Source organism: Osmerus eperlanus, chromosome 15 (assembly GCF_963692335.1).
Source record: "Osmerus eperlanus chromosome 15, fOsmEpe2.1, whole genome shotgun sequence".
Lineage (NCBI taxonomy): Eukaryota > Metazoa > Chordata > Actinopteri > Osmeriformes > Osmeridae > Osmerus > Osmerus eperlanus.
The window spans coordinates 5576381-5592566 of record NC_085032.1 but is presented as its reverse complement, the minus strand read 5'-3'; the positions used below and the strand labels follow the sequence as shown (position 1 = coordinate 5592566).

The window sequence follows — 16186 nt, the reverse complement described above, 5'->3', positions numbered from 1 at the left end:
CCTCTCTCCCTCCCTCGCACTGTCCCTCCCTCGCTCTCTCCATCCCTCACCCTCTCCCTCCCTCACTCTGTCCCTCTCTCCCTCCCTCGCTCTCTCCCTCCCTCGCTCTGTCCCTCTCTCCCTCTGTCCCTCTCTCCCTCCCTCGCTCTCTCCCTCCCTCTCTCGCTCCCTCCCTCCCTCCCTCGCTCTGTCCCTCTCTCCCTCCCTCGCACTGTCCCTCCCTCGCTCTCCCCCTCACTCTCTCCCTCCCTCGCTCTGTCCTCTCTCCCTCCCTCGCTCTCTCCCTCCCTCGCTCTGTCCCTCTCTCCTTCCCTCGCTCTCTCCCACCCTCGCTCTGTCGCTCCCTCGCTCTCTCTCTCCCTCCCTCGCTCTCTACCTCCCTCGTCGTCTGTCATTCTTGCTCTCACCCTAATGGCTCCAGGGAAGATGGGGATGAAGAGGCTTACGTGTACTACAGTGTCTTAAAAGAAACACCTTTCCCTCATTCCTGACATCGCTCGCTCGCTCTGTTGTCTCTGTCTCTCTCTGTCTACATTTCTCCGTCTGTCTTGATCCATCTCTGACGGTTTGTCTGTCTGTCTCTCTGTCTCTCTGTCTCTCTCTCTCGCATGCACACAGCTTGTGTTTGCAAACAAGCACATCTGTCATGCTGTACTGGTATCTCAGAGCCGTCCATCTGTTCTGATACAGAATAAACATGCAGGCAGGATTAAAGCACAGCAGCCTAATATTCCTCCCGTCCTCTCATTCTCCCTGCTGCTATGATACACTGACAAGTAGGCTTTGACATTACTTGTCAATGTTGTTACCAAATTAACAGGAAAATGTGTATCTTTGTGATTTATTTCATCAGAATGACATTTCAGGTTTATGACTTTGTGTGTGTGTGTGTGGTGTGTGTGTGTGTGCAGTCTGAACAGTATAACACAGGGAGATGGGAAGCGTTCCAGTGTTAAGAGCGTGGGTTCGGAGGGCAGTGGGAATGTCAACTGTTCCCTCCACACGGTCGACTTCAAATGCTTCAAGGCCACGTGGAATGAAGAGGTTCACCAGAACCGGGAGAAGTGGAAGACCCAGGCTACCAAAGGTGAGGGAAACGTGGCGGAGAGGAATCTAGGGCAGCAGAACCGAGCAGGGCAGAGCACAGCAGAGCAGAGCACAGCAGAACCGAGCAGAGCACAGTACAGCAGAACCGAGCAGAGCAGAGCACAGCAGAACCAAGCAGAGCAGAGTACAGCAGAACCGAGCAGAGCACAGCAGAACCAAGCAGAGCAGAGCACAGCAGAACCAAGCAGAGCAGAGCAGAGCACAGCAGAACCAAGCAGAGCAGAGCACAGCAGAACCAAGCAGAGCAGAGCAGAGCACAGCAGAACCAAGCAGAGCAGAGCACAGCAGAACAGGGTAGAGCAGAATAGAACAGAGCCAAACAGAACCGAGTAGAACAGAATAGGGCAGAGTAGATAGCGGCATCACGATCTTCTCAGAACACAACAGAATAGAGCAGAGCACAGCAGAAAAGAACAGAGCAGAACAGAGTAGAACAGAACAGAGCAGAGTAGAACAGAATAGAGCAGAGTAGAACAGAATAGAGCATAGTAGAACAGAATTGAGCAGGGTGGAACACAACAGAGAAGGACAGAGCAGGACAGAATAGAGCCCAGCTGAGCACAACAGAAGAGAGTTTTTCATTGAAACTTCAAACGTCCTCAGGGGATCATCGCATTAACGTAAACACGCTCTGCCTGTGCTCGCTTGGATGAGAGCGGAGGGTCGTCTGCAGACAAAGCCTAAAACTGTAGTAGAAGTCTGTTTACGCCCTGTGAAGGATGTTTGGGATATAAGAGGCCTGTCGTTTCTTGTCTCCTGCTAGACCTGGAGGAGAGATCCAAGAGAGAGGCTGACGAGAAGGCCAAGCAGGAGACGGAGGAGGGCAAAGAACCGGGAATGGCAGACGAGGCCGAGGAGAGAGGAGAGGAGGCGGGAGAGGGGGATGGTGCAGAGGAGAGGAAGACAGACATGGAGGGAGGGAGCCAAGCGGAGGAGGGTAAGAAGGAGGCAGTGGAGGAGCAACCTAAAGAAGAGGAAGGGAACAAGGATCCCGGGGGGGCTGTTGGGACCACACCGGCACCAGGACACCCCGAGAAGGAGTCCAGCCAAGAGCACAGCCAGCAAGTTCAAAATGGTACGTAGCCGAAAGTTTCACAAGTCACTGGATAACACTTGTAAATGTGAAATCTTCTTGTAAGCATCAGTATTTTCAGGCTAACTGGACTTTTGGTGGACAGTGATCTGGATTCATAGGTTACCAGTGGATCTAGTAAATGTAATGACGATCTGTGTTTATGTGACAACACTTGTGCTTCAAATTTCCTGACATTGGACCAAGAACAAAAACACATTTCTTGCATCTGGGCACTGCTGGTGTGTTTTCTTGTAAAAGAGCACCCTCTTCTGGTGTGCAGTGAAAATGAGGAAAATTAATTTGTTCAAGTCGATAATGGTTTAACCCCTTCCAGTCTCACTCTATCAACACCCAAAACAATCTTAAACCATCAAGTATTATATATCGTTAAGATGCCAGTACATTTTTTCAGTTGTTTTCAATTCTCAAGTTTATTAACCAATTGTAACAGCTACAAGTATGTGTATATTGGAAATATATGGTCCTGCTCCTATTGTCAATCTCTAACAGCCTATCTAAACCTATAATAATAATGTGTACCTTACATGTACCTTACGTTATAAATGCTGTAAATCCAAACCTATATGAGCTAGTATACTTATCAACAATATCAATAACGGTAAGAATTTGAATTTTTTTATTCTGAATAATTCACATAAAAACTGAACAAGAATGACCTAACAATATGTAATTTACTTGTGGAGTAAAATGAGTAATGCAGTTGGGTGAAGTAGAAGTTTGATGGAGTGCAGCGGGCCTAAATCTCCACAGTCAAGTGTTCTGCAGCATGCCGTAGCAGTGGGTAAGGGAGGTTTCGGGTGGGTTTCTGAAAGTCGATCGTACCCACTGCCTCCAAACGTTTCCTTGTGGTGTGGCGTGTGGACCTGGGCACGGGCGAGGGTGTTTTTGGTGACGGCTGTTTGGTCCCCCTCACAGGAGAGATCCCCGAGGAGCTAGACTCACCTGGGACTGACTCTGAGACAGACTCAGACGATGACAGTGAGACGTCTGATGGTAACACCACTGCCTTTATGTTGCCTCTCCCACCCGCCCCTCCCCCCGCAAACACCCCATCTCCACAGAAACAGCCCTTCCCTCGCCTTTTCCCCAAAGGCTGGACGTTAACTAGGCCTTTCCACAGTGTTTTGGTCAGTTATTCGAAACGAGATATTTTTTACTTTAATCACGTCGTAGAATAATGATTGATGCAAAGTAGTATTTTCTCTGTCTATTATTGCTGGCAGCAAATGATGCAGTCAAACGTATTACATCTATAGCCAGCTACAGGTTGTTAATCAAGACATTCCACCAAGCCAGGTGGAATATTTGAGATAACTTTCTAACATCTGAAATGCTGTAAACTGTAATGTGGAATGGTGTGTTAATGTCTGTAAGGCCAGAGCCCTCATCACCCACACTGCCATATGTCACCAACTCTTCCCTCACAAAAGCAGCCTCACCTGTGCTTTCCTCTCCTCCAGTCTGTTCTTTATGTTGCTATGGTGACGGTGCATTTCTCAAGGATACTTCACAACCGTCTCCAAATCCTGAGAAGGACTTTTGTCAGGGTCCTTACATACACACGTTTACACACATCATCACACACAATATACAGTACACACACTTTCTCAAAGGACATGTACAAAGAAATACATGCAAACAGTATTTTATTGTAAAGTACTGTGTCAGCTAACAGTGGCATGCTGTCAAACAGATTTGCCCTCTCACATAGTTGCTCTAGCTCTTTACACTCTGGCCTGGGGATCTGCTTTACTCACAAACATAGAAAACAACTTTCGTGTTATTTAAACTTTATCTCTGTGGTGTCAGGACTTTCCCAAAAGCTCGGAGAACAGTAAGAACAGTGAGAATAGTTAATCCAGGCATGTGTTCTTGTTGCTACTTGGTAGTTTAGAGTGTTGTCAGGTGAAGGGGAACTCAGGTTAGTACATCTGGACCCAACTCCACAGTAAAACTTGCAGAGCAGCCTGGAGTCACTAGGCAACCACTCTACATGTGCCATATGTTCTCTCTCTCCCTTTTCATCCTCCTTTTCCCCTCTTCTCTTCCTTCCTGTTATTTTTTTGTTTTGTCTGGTGCGAAGGGGGGACTTGTTTTGACTCTTCTCCTCCTCTCTCAGATTCCCAGGAGGAAGACAACAGTAACCATAACAACGCCCCTGAGACGGGGTCAACGGCGGCCGCAGCGTCTGCGCCCACGTCCGATGCAAACTAACCGCCCCTATTCCTCCCCCCCCCCTCTGTTTTTTCAACAAAGACTTCATTTCCCAGGAGGAACAGCTTTCTTGTTTTTCTTCTGTTGTTCTAGATCGCCCTCTGCTGGATGAAACTCTCATGAAACTTTCTTTCAAATCTATTTTGTATTTTTTGACGCTCTCTCATGGATTTCGTTTTTGGTCCTATACCTTAGCCTCATCCCAGATGACTGCTGACACTATCTCACCTTGCCATGAACCTGTGTTGTTAGATGAGCCGGCTTCAGCCTGACCTCTCAGCAGTTAGCCTGATTGCTAACGGCCTGTTCCCAGGCCAGGGACTGGGGCCCAGGTATGAGGCCTCTGTTAAAGCTCTGAGGCTCAGGTGACTTTCTGTGGCAGAGGGGGTTAAGGTGAACCACTGGTTATGGGTGAGGTCAGGCCCTGGCTGGTCTAAGGGTGGGGAGGTGGGGGCGGGGGTCCATGAGGTCCTGTTGGCCCCCAGTCTGGCCACACCTGTCCAGGCAGAGGTTGGTTTCTGCAGGGCCTCTGTGGCTGCCTCAGCCACAGCCAAGTCAATATAACAATGGAAAAAGTCCCCTGTGATGAAATTTGGAATACTGTGTGTGTGTGTGTGTGTGTGTGTGTGTGTGTGTGTGTGTGTGTGTGTGTGTGTGTGTGTGTGTGTGTGTGTGTGTGTGTGTGTGTGTGTGTGTGTGTGTGTGTGTAGGTGTGTGTGTTCATTTGTCTTTCACTATGTCAACGTGAAACTACTTCTGAAGAATGTTCCAATCACACATTATTTGTTTGCTGTTAATGTTATTCAATGTGCGTGATGACTATTAGAGAGTAAATGAGTGAATGAATGATAAATGAATGTATTAACGGATGAGGATTGATTTTATGAACATTGTGTCTATATTGTATAGGACAAAACGATTATAATGAAAGATTTATTTACCTTTAACATGTTAGATTTCAGTCACTTTTGCTAATTACAGCACACATTAAAGGATTTTAACGTTTTGATAAACCCCTATGTGAGCATATATGGCCAACAGTTTATTATCAAAAGGTTTTTCTTATAGAGAAAACATATACTGGTAGTGTGATGTTTGTGTGAAAATGTAAAAGTACAGATAATGTTTTCTGGCAACACCAATTCCCATATGTTAAATGTGATGAATAGAATCAGAATGAAATAAATAACTTTTCCTTTTCAAATATATTTTTCTAGACATTCTCACAGGTTCATTTCCAAGTAATACATAGTGTATGTATCTATAATGTGGTTGTTCAGTCAGATATGCATTTATTGTATTATTTTGACTAGTCTAAGGGTGAATGTAGTTAATAGTTGTTTAGATATGCTTAGGTGTACAGGATTTATACTGTCGTTCCAGCAATGCTTATTTGATTGAAATCCAGTCTTTAAAAAAAATGTAATGAAATGTCACACGACTGTTTTTAAAGTAAGTGCAGTCATTGTCAATTTCCAAATATTTAGTTTTATTTAAACTGTGTATGACAAATGTACAATCCTTTCTGTCCTTTTTTTCAATTTCAGTTTTTTCTTTTGACCCAAGTGTTTCAAGGGAGGTATATTTATTGTATTTTTTTTAAACCAGTTCTATGTTGGAGCTTGTGTAGTAGTTATTTATAGTTTATTTATGAATGATTTTTGTAAGGTCTGAAGTCTTATTTTATTTTTACAAATGACTTTAGTTAACAAATGAGATGGGTCAATATACGTATATTTGCATTGTCCCACAGCATAGCGGGAAATACATTGATCCTGGCATACTTTATTTATTATCCTGAAGCATGCAAAGCCTTTTATTTCTCTGTTTTGATTTGTAGCTTTTTCTTTTTAGTTGCTAAATGTTAAAGATGCTACACGGATGCTACAGTGAGCAAGCACAGTTTTAAATTCAAGAATTAGGCATGAGGTGAAAATATGTTTGTAGAAACATAACCCTCACTTTCTTACCCTGTTTAGACAGTGTCCTTAGTTATTTTTCTAAACTTGGTACTAATTGGCTGCCATTTGACGATGCTTGAGTTTTGGGAGATGTTCAAACTGAGATTCAAAAACAGCCCTTTAAAACTTTCTCTGGTCCAATGAGGTTGGATCATGTGACTGGCACCAACACTTGTTGAGGGTCTCTGTCTTGTAAGCAGCAAAACCTGAACAAAGTCTGTGTGGCAACTTTACAATTTTCCACTTTTATCCAACTTGACAAAACATCAGAATACCATTGAACACATTTGGTACATGGTTTCACTGTATAATATTAAAAAGAGAAAAGTTAACACATAGGTTACTACGCAGTGAAATGTAAGTATGTAGTTTATAGAAGTTGTCTCGTCTGGAAAAGACTGATAGTATTGAGGCCATATTGAAGGTAATTCAAAATGGCCTCCAGTCTAGGTCCACTGTGTAGAAATTCCTGTTGCCTTGACCAAAGATAAAAACAACGTAGTGATACACTTCATACAAAACAATATTTCAGTATCTAAAGGGACAATACTTTTGTTGAAATTTCAGTTGATTTATTACTTTCAAGAATCTTTGCCTTAAATTGTGTAGAAAAATCAGTAATTCTGTGTGAAACATTTTGTGAATCGTTCTTGCTAGCGCAAAAGCTTTTAGTGACATCTTTCAGCTCATTTCCATCTTCAACCTCAAGCTCATCTGTGATTGTTGACACATTGTCTTGACCGTTATAGTATCTTATAATTATCTGTTTTTCTCATTATGTGGGATAGGGTCAATTTACAGTCACTTCCAATTTGTTCATTTGCATCAAGTTGTTTCCATTGGAACATATGCTGTTGAAGCTCATTATTCTATGCTAGACATGGTGAGAGAGGAGCCACTGTTTGAGACATGCTCTCAACAATGTTGATGTGGCACCAGGATGTCCTCTTGGTCTAACGGTTCACATTGGTCTTGAAAGACACCAGGGTTTGCTTCCTGTTTGGTGAACAACACATTGTGTGGACCACAGCCATTGCTAGAAATGCATGAAATCAGCAAAGTAGTAACATAGACATAACGCTTGTTCTCACCGGTTTGCCACACTGTGCTGTTCTTACAACATGCAATCTCAGAGAGTTATCTTCTGTCATATCAAGCTCACGCCAGCAGTCCTTTGTCATTCTCAATCACGTATTGGGTTGCTGATAGGGAGGAAGCAGGGCTGTGTCATAGACAATCCTTCCATTTCTGTCGATGCCACTTCTAAAATGGTGGCCTGGCCTTTTGTCAAAGACCACAATCCTGTCCACCAGTTAGCTATGACACAGTAAGCTACACAGTCGATTCCTATTGGATAGGCTCGGAAGACTCAATGGCGCCATCTGTTTTTTGTGTGTTGAAAAACATTCGGATGATTTTGGACATGTATTTAGTTGTACACGTCTTGCGTCCTGTTTGTTTCAAAGCCATATTTCTCTTTTATATAATTTTGTAATCTTCCATGTATTTGAAGCCATAGTATATGTTTACTTTACTGTGATACAGCTTCAAGGTGTCCCAGAGGGAGGCATTGTTTTGGATCCATACGTCAGATCCATCCTCATGTTATGTGATGTTTTTAATTTGAGAAACAATTTGATCACACACCAAAAGAAAACTGTGCAGGCCAAAAAGTGGTCGTGTCTGTTCCAATGCTACGTTATTTATTGCACTGTTGTGACAATAAATCTGAACTCAAAGGGCTCAGATAATGGCTCAGTGTCTTCATTCAACCCACTGTTTTACTAGATGTGGATGTGTGCTGTACCATATCGGAATCAGCTCTTTTGATTAGTCAACACTGACCTTCTGTCTTCCAGACTCAGCAGCTGGCTACGATCTGATTCGCTACTACAAGAGACCCAGCTACTGTGCCAACTCCTACCGACCAATCAGAGAGAAGAAGGTGGAGACTCAGCCAATCGATGCCAGGAGCAAAGCCAGGCGGCTGCAGTGCATCTCTCTGCGACGGGGAAGTGACAAAGGTCATTTTGACCCGCCCACTTATCCTACTTAGTGCCTGCCTCCCATCTTAGTTATCTCAGATTTCACTGTAGGTCTGCCAAAACAACAGTCTATGTACTCACTGTAACTTCAAAAATGTATGGGGTCATTTATTTTCATGCAGAAATGTGTATGTTTTTATTGTGTGTAGAGCATGTACAGTCTGGTATTAGGCCAATTAGTTAGCATATCTCTGTCTGCAGTACATCCAAACAGCAGTTGCCTACATAATATGTAAACATAACATAAAATGTGTTTTTACCTCATGTATTATTATTATTATTTAAGCCTAATAAAAGAAATATACCAAAAAACTCAGATTTTGTATTCACCGAGCAATATTTAATACACATGAACAGAAGAATATCTAAAGACAACTTACAAACAACATTGTCAACGACACACAGGACTATAATCCCTCCAACTCAAAACGCTTCTACTTCTTTCCATCTTTCTCTTCCATTTCCAAATGAATCATCCTCTTCTCTCCCTTCATCAACCTCACACCTGAAACCGCATGGAAATAAACAAACGTTTGTTTTGTTTTTGTCACAACAAACAAAGAGATGGTTTCACATTCATGTACGCTTCCATGGTAGGTCACTTGAAACTACAGTGCAAGACCTGTACAACTCGACACCCCATCCACTCGACATTTAACATTGCACATTGAGCGCACGCTATCCTCCAAAGCGACACACGAACAGCTCATACAGAAAGCACAATAGGAGATCGAGGAACAGACATGTCTAGGTTTACTACAGAGTCCGGGTGCAGCAGCGGGAGGTCTTACCTGGTATGAGCGGCGGAGTGCTGAGGACCGGCGTGTCTTTCCTCCGAGGTTTCTTCTGCTGGTCGCTAGGCTGGTCCTCGGGAAGGAGAACCTCTGGGTGGTGCTTCACCTCTATCACCTCCATCGCTCTCCCGTCGTCTTCCTCCTCCACCAGGATGTCTGCCTGTGTCTGAGGGCTCCGCTAGCTGGTCTGCACACACAAGACAAGATGCTCTGTCTTTATTACGCTCCTAGGCTGTTAGGGGAACGTGTCAAGGGAGTCAGGTGGCTGAGCGGTTAGGGAATCGGGCTAGTAATCTGAAGGTTGCCAGTTCGATTCCCGGCCTTGAAAAATTACATTGTGTCCTTGGGCAAGGCACTTCACCCTACTTGCCTCGGGGGGATGTCCCTGTACTTACTGTAAGTCGCTCTGGATAAGAGTGTCTGCTAAATGACTAAATGTAATGTAAATGTCAAGGACCTCATTGGACGTTCTAGAGAAAGAGTTCGGATCACTGACTGTGTCTATCTGTGTGGCTTAGAGGAATACATCTAAACTTCAATGCATTTAAAGAACCGGGTTTTGCGTGTGATGGACTAATCACTCAGGGATTTCCGATGACTTTATCCAACAAAAGAACGATGAAATATGGCAAGCTACACATGTAGACCGTGAGTTTGTTTCTGTCCGCACATGTTATCCTCATCATGAATTCACAGCAGCTTTGGTGTGACAGGAGAATGACTTGGCTGCTAAACTTACCATCTGTCCCAGTGTTCAAACTCAGATGTCCCCGTCCCCCCCTCCACCCCCCCTCCACATCTCTCCCCCTCTGTTTCTTTCTCTCTGTCTACCCACTTCTGTCCTCCCCTCCATCCCGCTCTCACTGGTGCGTGTGGAGATCTCCTTTCTGCCCTGGGCGGTGATCTCATGCGGCATGTGAACATCATATCCTCTTGAAGGCAGTCTGCCCACAGATCAGATATCACAGTTTCTTTATCCTCCTCTTCATCCTCACTGTCTCCTTCCCTCTCTCTCTCTCTCCTTCTCTCTCTCTCTTTGTTTCTCTCTCTCTCTATCTCTTTCTCCCAAACCCGCCACACAGATCCATAATTTATGACTGTGTCAATATGGCTTCTCAGACACAACTGACGTCTTTGTCTGTGGGGTTTGGTTTTCAAGTCTGATTAACTATGGTGTATTCTTCTGGTCACACCTAATTGTAACAGTATATTATCTTTAGATTGCTAATCAGAAAATGTTCCAGTGAATTGTAGGTAAAAATCAAAATACTCACAGTTTGTGGGTAATTGTCTATTGATATGTTTGGGAACAAGGCCTACACAAAACATCAAATAAAGTACACAGGCTTACATGGGCAGTCTCTTTGTCTCTATGTCTACAACTTTAAACACGTGAAATAATGCAAGTAACGGCACAAAATGAAAGTTAGATCAGGACGGTATAAGAATGGCATTGCATGAAACAGTGTTTAGACAAAAAGCACAGAAAGGGAGAAAACAGCCAAGAAAGAAGAACAGAACGTTAACAAAAATGCCGAGCAAAGCCGTGGGGTTGGGAACTGATACAGATAGAGTAAGCTATGTCTTACCCCTGCTCTTCCGTGAGCAGACAGACAAACGGACGGACGGAGAACGCCAGAGGATGACAGTCAGACGAGTGTCAGGCCAGATCAAAGCTCTGTTTATGTAGCTCGAAGGAGGAGCATCCTCCGTCGCTGTCACCATTAGCCCCGGTTGTCACGACTACCAGAAGTACTCATCCGCCATCCGCTAGATCGCTTTTAAACATGAATTTCAATTACGCTCTAATTAGTAATCTTCAACAGGTTCAATAACCTTCTGGACACAAGTGGAGCTCTCCATGGAGGACGATAGGGGGAAAGAAAACTAGAAAGAAGAGTAGAGAGAAGAGTAGAAAGAAGAGTAGAGAGAAGAGTAGAGACAGGGAGACTGTTTTCATGAAGTAGGAAATTATATTTGAAACATAGAAGATGAAAAGCAAATAAATAAAATACGATTAATAATCTTTGAGGGCGAATGTTGAAGATGGAAAAATTATGAATCAGGAAAGAAAGTGTTTATGTAGGCTACTAGAAGGAACAACATTTCATGAGTGAAAGTTTTGTACTACGACTTCTATACCTGGGCTAATGATTTTGGCGAGGACGTCCTTGCCAAATCAAGCGTAGATTTTTTCTTAGAATCATTGAAAAGTAAATGTTATAAATTCGGCACAATTCCATTTTGTGGCACAACTATGCTTTTAAAATGAACACTTAATATGGGGTTCGATCATTTTTCCCAACAAGCTTTTCAATGTTCCTCTCATGATACTTATGTTATATATTTCCACAGCCTCTATTGTCCTGTAGTTACAAATAAACACTCATGTTTCAATAAACCAGGGCCCTTTGATGTCTGAAAGAAGTGTTCTTAGGCAAATGGCATTTCCCTCTCCTGTGTTGAGTGTGGAGGTGAGTGTATTTCTGGGTTAGATTCAGTGCTACCCCCCCCCCCTCCTCCACGCGCACACTTTTATGAGAGACGTTAGGCTACAATATTATTTATAACATACGAAACTGTGGACATTTTCCATGTACCATTTTAATTATTCTTGAATTCTTCAGTTTTGCAAGTGTCAATGACATTTCACAACCATGACATGAATAGAACATCCCTGACAAACACGGTGTCTGTCCTGTACCTTACTGTGTGTGTGTGTGTGTACTGTATACAGTCCAGCCCGTGTGTTTGTCAGGGTAATATCCTGCGCCGTGGGTGAAGTGTGCTTTTCCCCCTCTCCACGTCGATGAAGTACACATGGACGTGACAGTGTACCACTCAGGAGACATAGAGCTCAAAGACTGGAGTGTGAGCTGTTGAACAAAAACACATCTGCTCCTCGGTATAAACACACACACACACACACACACACACCTAGAAGACCCCCCCCCCCCCCCCCACAAGGCAAATATGGACATGACCCGGGTTCGAACACACACACACGCAGACACTCAATGTTCTGTATTTCCATTTCCATTCTGTAAAGTATGCATCTATAAGAGGCAGTAAAGAAGTTAATATTGAACTCCACATTCAAACATCCGACATTGACGTGAGTGACAGTAACACAATGGGGGGGGATAAACTATATCAATTTCTGTCAACGTAGCACAGTTTTTCTAGGGGTACAGGCAACCAACAAGCAAGGTTATTTCAATGCCATGAGGAGAAAAAGACAAAATACTTGCACATTAGAGATACTTTATGCAGACATTTTGGCATGTTGAGTCTGGGTGAGTTTAGGCCTTCAGTGCCTTTCAAGCTCTTTGTTTGTCATGGGATAAGTCCACAGCCATAGTGAAAATAAAAATCCATATATTATATAATCTTATCTACAGGCATACAACATCTATACAGCCGGTCATCTTCATTTCTTCATTTGGCCAGGCAGCTGAGGGGGGGATGGGGGGAACACAGATCTAGATGTTAACCACATGACATCCTTAAACCTGATATTCTAGTTTCAGTTGAAGGTGTTTGTGAAGTTTATATCAGCCTAAGTTACCCCGCAATAATGAATCTAGAGGCATTACGTGAAAGAATGAACAGGTTTAGAAGACGGTGCAATAGCGTTGCTAGGTTACCCACCTTTCACTCCAACGAGTCTGTGTTGACGGAATGGCGCAAGGACTTCTTCAGCTAGATCATTCATCGGAAGAAAAAACAAGTTAATCAAGATAAACTTTCATTTTCACATACTAGTGACATTGGTACTCAATACAGTTTTACAATATTGTTATTGTTGCACAGTGCATGGTAGCTGGTGGCTACACTGGTAAACTACAGACTGTTCCTTGACTCTAACCACCAACATACTGTTGACCTATGCACTTATGATCCTTGATTTAGTGCTATACTTTCTATATGCACAACATTTATGTCACTATGAATAAAAGGTCTGCTAAATGAATCAAATGTAATGTATTCCCCAAGCCCATATAACTAATTCAATTACAGGAGATGAAATGCTTCTTACTTTCTGTAATAAACCAACAAAGTCAAGTTTGTCCGACTTGGAAGTGGAGCTGCCGTCCAATCCCTCGTCGATGCTGTTCGAAACAGGAAGTGGCGGTCTGGAGTCCAAGTCCCAGGTACTTCCCGAGGACTGGAGGTGTGGCTCAGATATGTTCTTCAAAGGCGAGTAGGGCAACATGCAGCACTGAGTGGCTACGTTCCTGGTGGAGGTGTGGCTAGGTGTGGGCGTGGTGCCAGGGGGGAGGAGCCTGAGCTGGGAGCAGAGGAACGATTGCTCATCCAGGAGCCTGTTCATCTTCTGAAACCACAACATTATAGGTCAGAGTCAACTCCAACTATTACGGAGTAGCATGTTTACATCCAATATTGTCCTAAGAAATCATTTAGGGGTTGGAAAGGTTTTTTGTCACATACTCTAAACATGGTGTTATTTCTTATTTAGGTACCATTTTGAAGCTGTCGTCGTAGTGATGGACCAGGTCAGTGAGTTGCTGCTCCAACTCTCCTGCTTCCTGTTTCACTGCATTCCTCAGCTCCAAGATGTCCCTCACTTCCTCCCTGAGATACCACACACACAAACAAATCACAATTCCCCTCCAAGGCCACACAATGTTACCAGAGGTTATTTTTCTATAGTTGGATGTAGAAGCATCAGAGATCTCCTCAGTCTACACAGGACACTACTGTAGCTGAGATGCAATTGCATCCAGAATTCACCAGAGGGGGCTAAGGGTCCTCTGTCTATGAGTGAGTGCAATTGTGGTTTACCTGTGTGTGCGTGTGAGCAAGCGCGAGAGCGAGAGAGAGCGAGAGACTCAGTGGTTTACCTGTCTCTGTGTAATAAAGAGGCATTGTGACATGTCTATTTGTGTGTGTGAGTGTGAGAGAGATAACCATTATGTCTGTGTCAGAATGAGAGAACGCTATTGTGTTTTATCTGTCTGTGTGTGTGTGAGAGAGAGAGTTAGAAATCAACCTGTCTGTGAGAGAGAGCGAGCTGTAGACCGAGGCCTGGTCCTCAGACAGGCGTTCCTCCATGTCAGTGAGAACACTGCAGAACTTTTTCAAACAGCGCATCATCCCCTCTAGTTCATCCACCGAATACTGAACAGAAAGAGACAGTAGGGGGGGAGGGAGAGAATGATTAACTGGAACTCCCCAACACTTTCATTAAAATGAAATGTATTTCAAAAGAACACTTTCATTACGATTCTAGAAGTTTTATGAACCATCTTGGAACGCTTCCAAAAGAGAGCGCGTTATTATCATCGGATAAGAAGAAACAAGATCCATGCACTTTGACCCCTGATGATGAAGGGGTTATTTTACATAATTTATTTATATACAGCTTGTCAGTGCTTGAGGCTAAACAGCCATACCCAGATTGTGTGTGTGTGTGCCTGTGTGTGTGACTCCCCGCCTGCCTAACACATGCAAATGAGCCATTCAGATGCAAAATGCCTCAATTTTTCTAAGAAGCCCATCTTTCCAGTAGTAAATAAAGATACTCACATTCAAGTATATTAAAAGCTGTTCATGTTCACAGGAAAAGGAAGTCACATGAATGTCAGTCTCCCATCTTAGCGCCTATTACTTTTTATATATACCGTCCATTAACAAAGTGGCTTTGGATGACAAACCAAACGGAAAAGGCTACTTCCCAGAAATCCCAAACTGAACTGAGTGAATGTGTGTGTGCTTGTGTAAGACTCACAGGGAAGGTTGAGGGCTGTTTCTGCCAGCTGTTGTGAGCACAGCAGCTACAGCGGTGTTCACAAGAGCAGCAGGCTTCTGTGCCCCCCCGCAGGGCTCCTCGCCACCTCACGTCCACCTCCTCGTCCTCACCCCCACCTTCCTCCTCCCGCTCCTGACACGGCCCCGTGTCCCGGGAGGTCGACGTCATCCGGAAACTTCCGGACCTCTGGGAACTGTACCGGGACCGCCAATGAGGGGGCGAGGGAGGGAAGGAGGGACGCTCAGGGAGCGTTGTGGCGTTAGTTTCCATGATGACGGGGGCGGAGTCCGAACCTTTGACGTAATTTGAGTCTGCGTCCGACCTCGCCCTTTTGGGGAGGGAAATCCGTCGGTCTGGCAGGTGACTCTGGGGGAGGGGTCGGAGGGCGTTGTCATGGGATACAATGGATGTGCTGAGAGAGCAGGAGGACAAGGAGGAGGGCATCTGGACTGAGACGGATCGCTTAGACTGGAAAGCCCCTCTCTGGAGGTCTGCAGGGGTTGGGGTGGAGGTTGGTATTGGGGCTGGGGCTAAGGCTGGGACAACTGAAACAGTGGATCTCCCTAAGCTCTCAAGACGATGTAGTTCCACGTGTACTGGAGAGGAGAGCGAGCTGGGCTCTGCTGAGACATCAGACTCACACACCCAGACGGGTTTGTCACGATCATCCTCCTCACATACACAGTCTTTCTCTTCATCTTCACCAACCGCTTCAAGGACTTCCGCAGAACAGCCAAACACACTCTCCAACGCCTCGATCTCTATCAGACCCAGACAGTGTGTCTCTCCTTGATCCAGAACCACTGGGTCCCCTGCAGTACCGGAACAATCCATGCCCAGATCGCAGTCGACATTCTCTGTCTGTACAGTGTCAGCATCAGCTCCATCACTTTCTCCCTCTCTCTCTTCCTCCCTCTCTCCTTCCCTCTCCCCCTCATTCTCTCCCTCCCTCTCTCCCTCCCTCACTCCCACCATCCCTCCCTTATTCTCTCCCTCCCTCTCTCTCTCCCTCACTCCCACCATCCCTCCCTTATTCTCTCCCTCCCTCTCTCCCTCCCTCTCTCCTTCATTCTCTCTCTCATTCTCTCCCTCCCTCACTCCCACCATCCCTCCCTTATTCTCTCCCTCCATCTCTCCCTCCATCTCTCCCTCATCCTCTCCCTCATCCTCTCCCTCATCCTCTCCCTCCCTCTTGC

General features: G+C 44.7%; 2 protein-coding genes and 1 long non-coding RNA gene across 3 annotated transcripts in view; 1 reads left to right on the top strand and 2 right to left on the bottom strand.

The window, feature by feature from the left end:
• pde1ca (phosphodiesterase 1C, calmodulin-dependent a) overlaps positions 1 to 8434 on the top strand; it is a 46079-nt gene extending 37645 nt beyond the window's left edge. Inside the window, 3 exon segments of the mRNA XM_062479757.1 lie at positions 912 to 1087; positions 1871 to 2182; positions 8238 to 8434. Coding sequence (XP_062335741.1) covers positions 912 to 1087; positions 1871 to 2182; positions 8238 to 8434 — 685 coding nt within the window.
• Positions 8435 to 8503: 69 nt separating this feature from the next.
• Positions 8504 to 9469, bottom strand: LOC134034997 (uncharacterized). The gene is made up of 2 exons (XR_009932291.1): positions 9215 to 9469; positions 8504 to 8928 (listed from the first exon to the last, which is right to left on the bottom strand). It is a non-coding gene; the product is annotated as an uncharacterized LOC134034997 (long non-coding RNA).
• Positions 9470 to 11763: 2294 nt separating this feature from the next.
• LOC134035248 (uncharacterized) lies at positions 11764 to 16000 on the bottom strand. The gene is made up of 6 exons (XM_062480197.1): positions 14970 to 16000; positions 14232 to 14359; positions 13702 to 13813; positions 13257 to 13553; positions 12869 to 12919; positions 11764 to 12671 (listed from the first exon to the last, which is right to left on the bottom strand). The coding sequence occupies exons 1-5, from the start codon at positions 15963 to 15965 to the stop codon at positions 12872 to 12874; spliced, it is 1581 nt and encodes a 526-aa protein (XP_062336181.1). The 5' UTR covers positions 15966 to 16000; the 3' UTR covers positions 11764 to 12671; positions 12869 to 12871.
• Between the last annotated feature and the right edge of the window lie 186 nt (positions 16001 to 16186).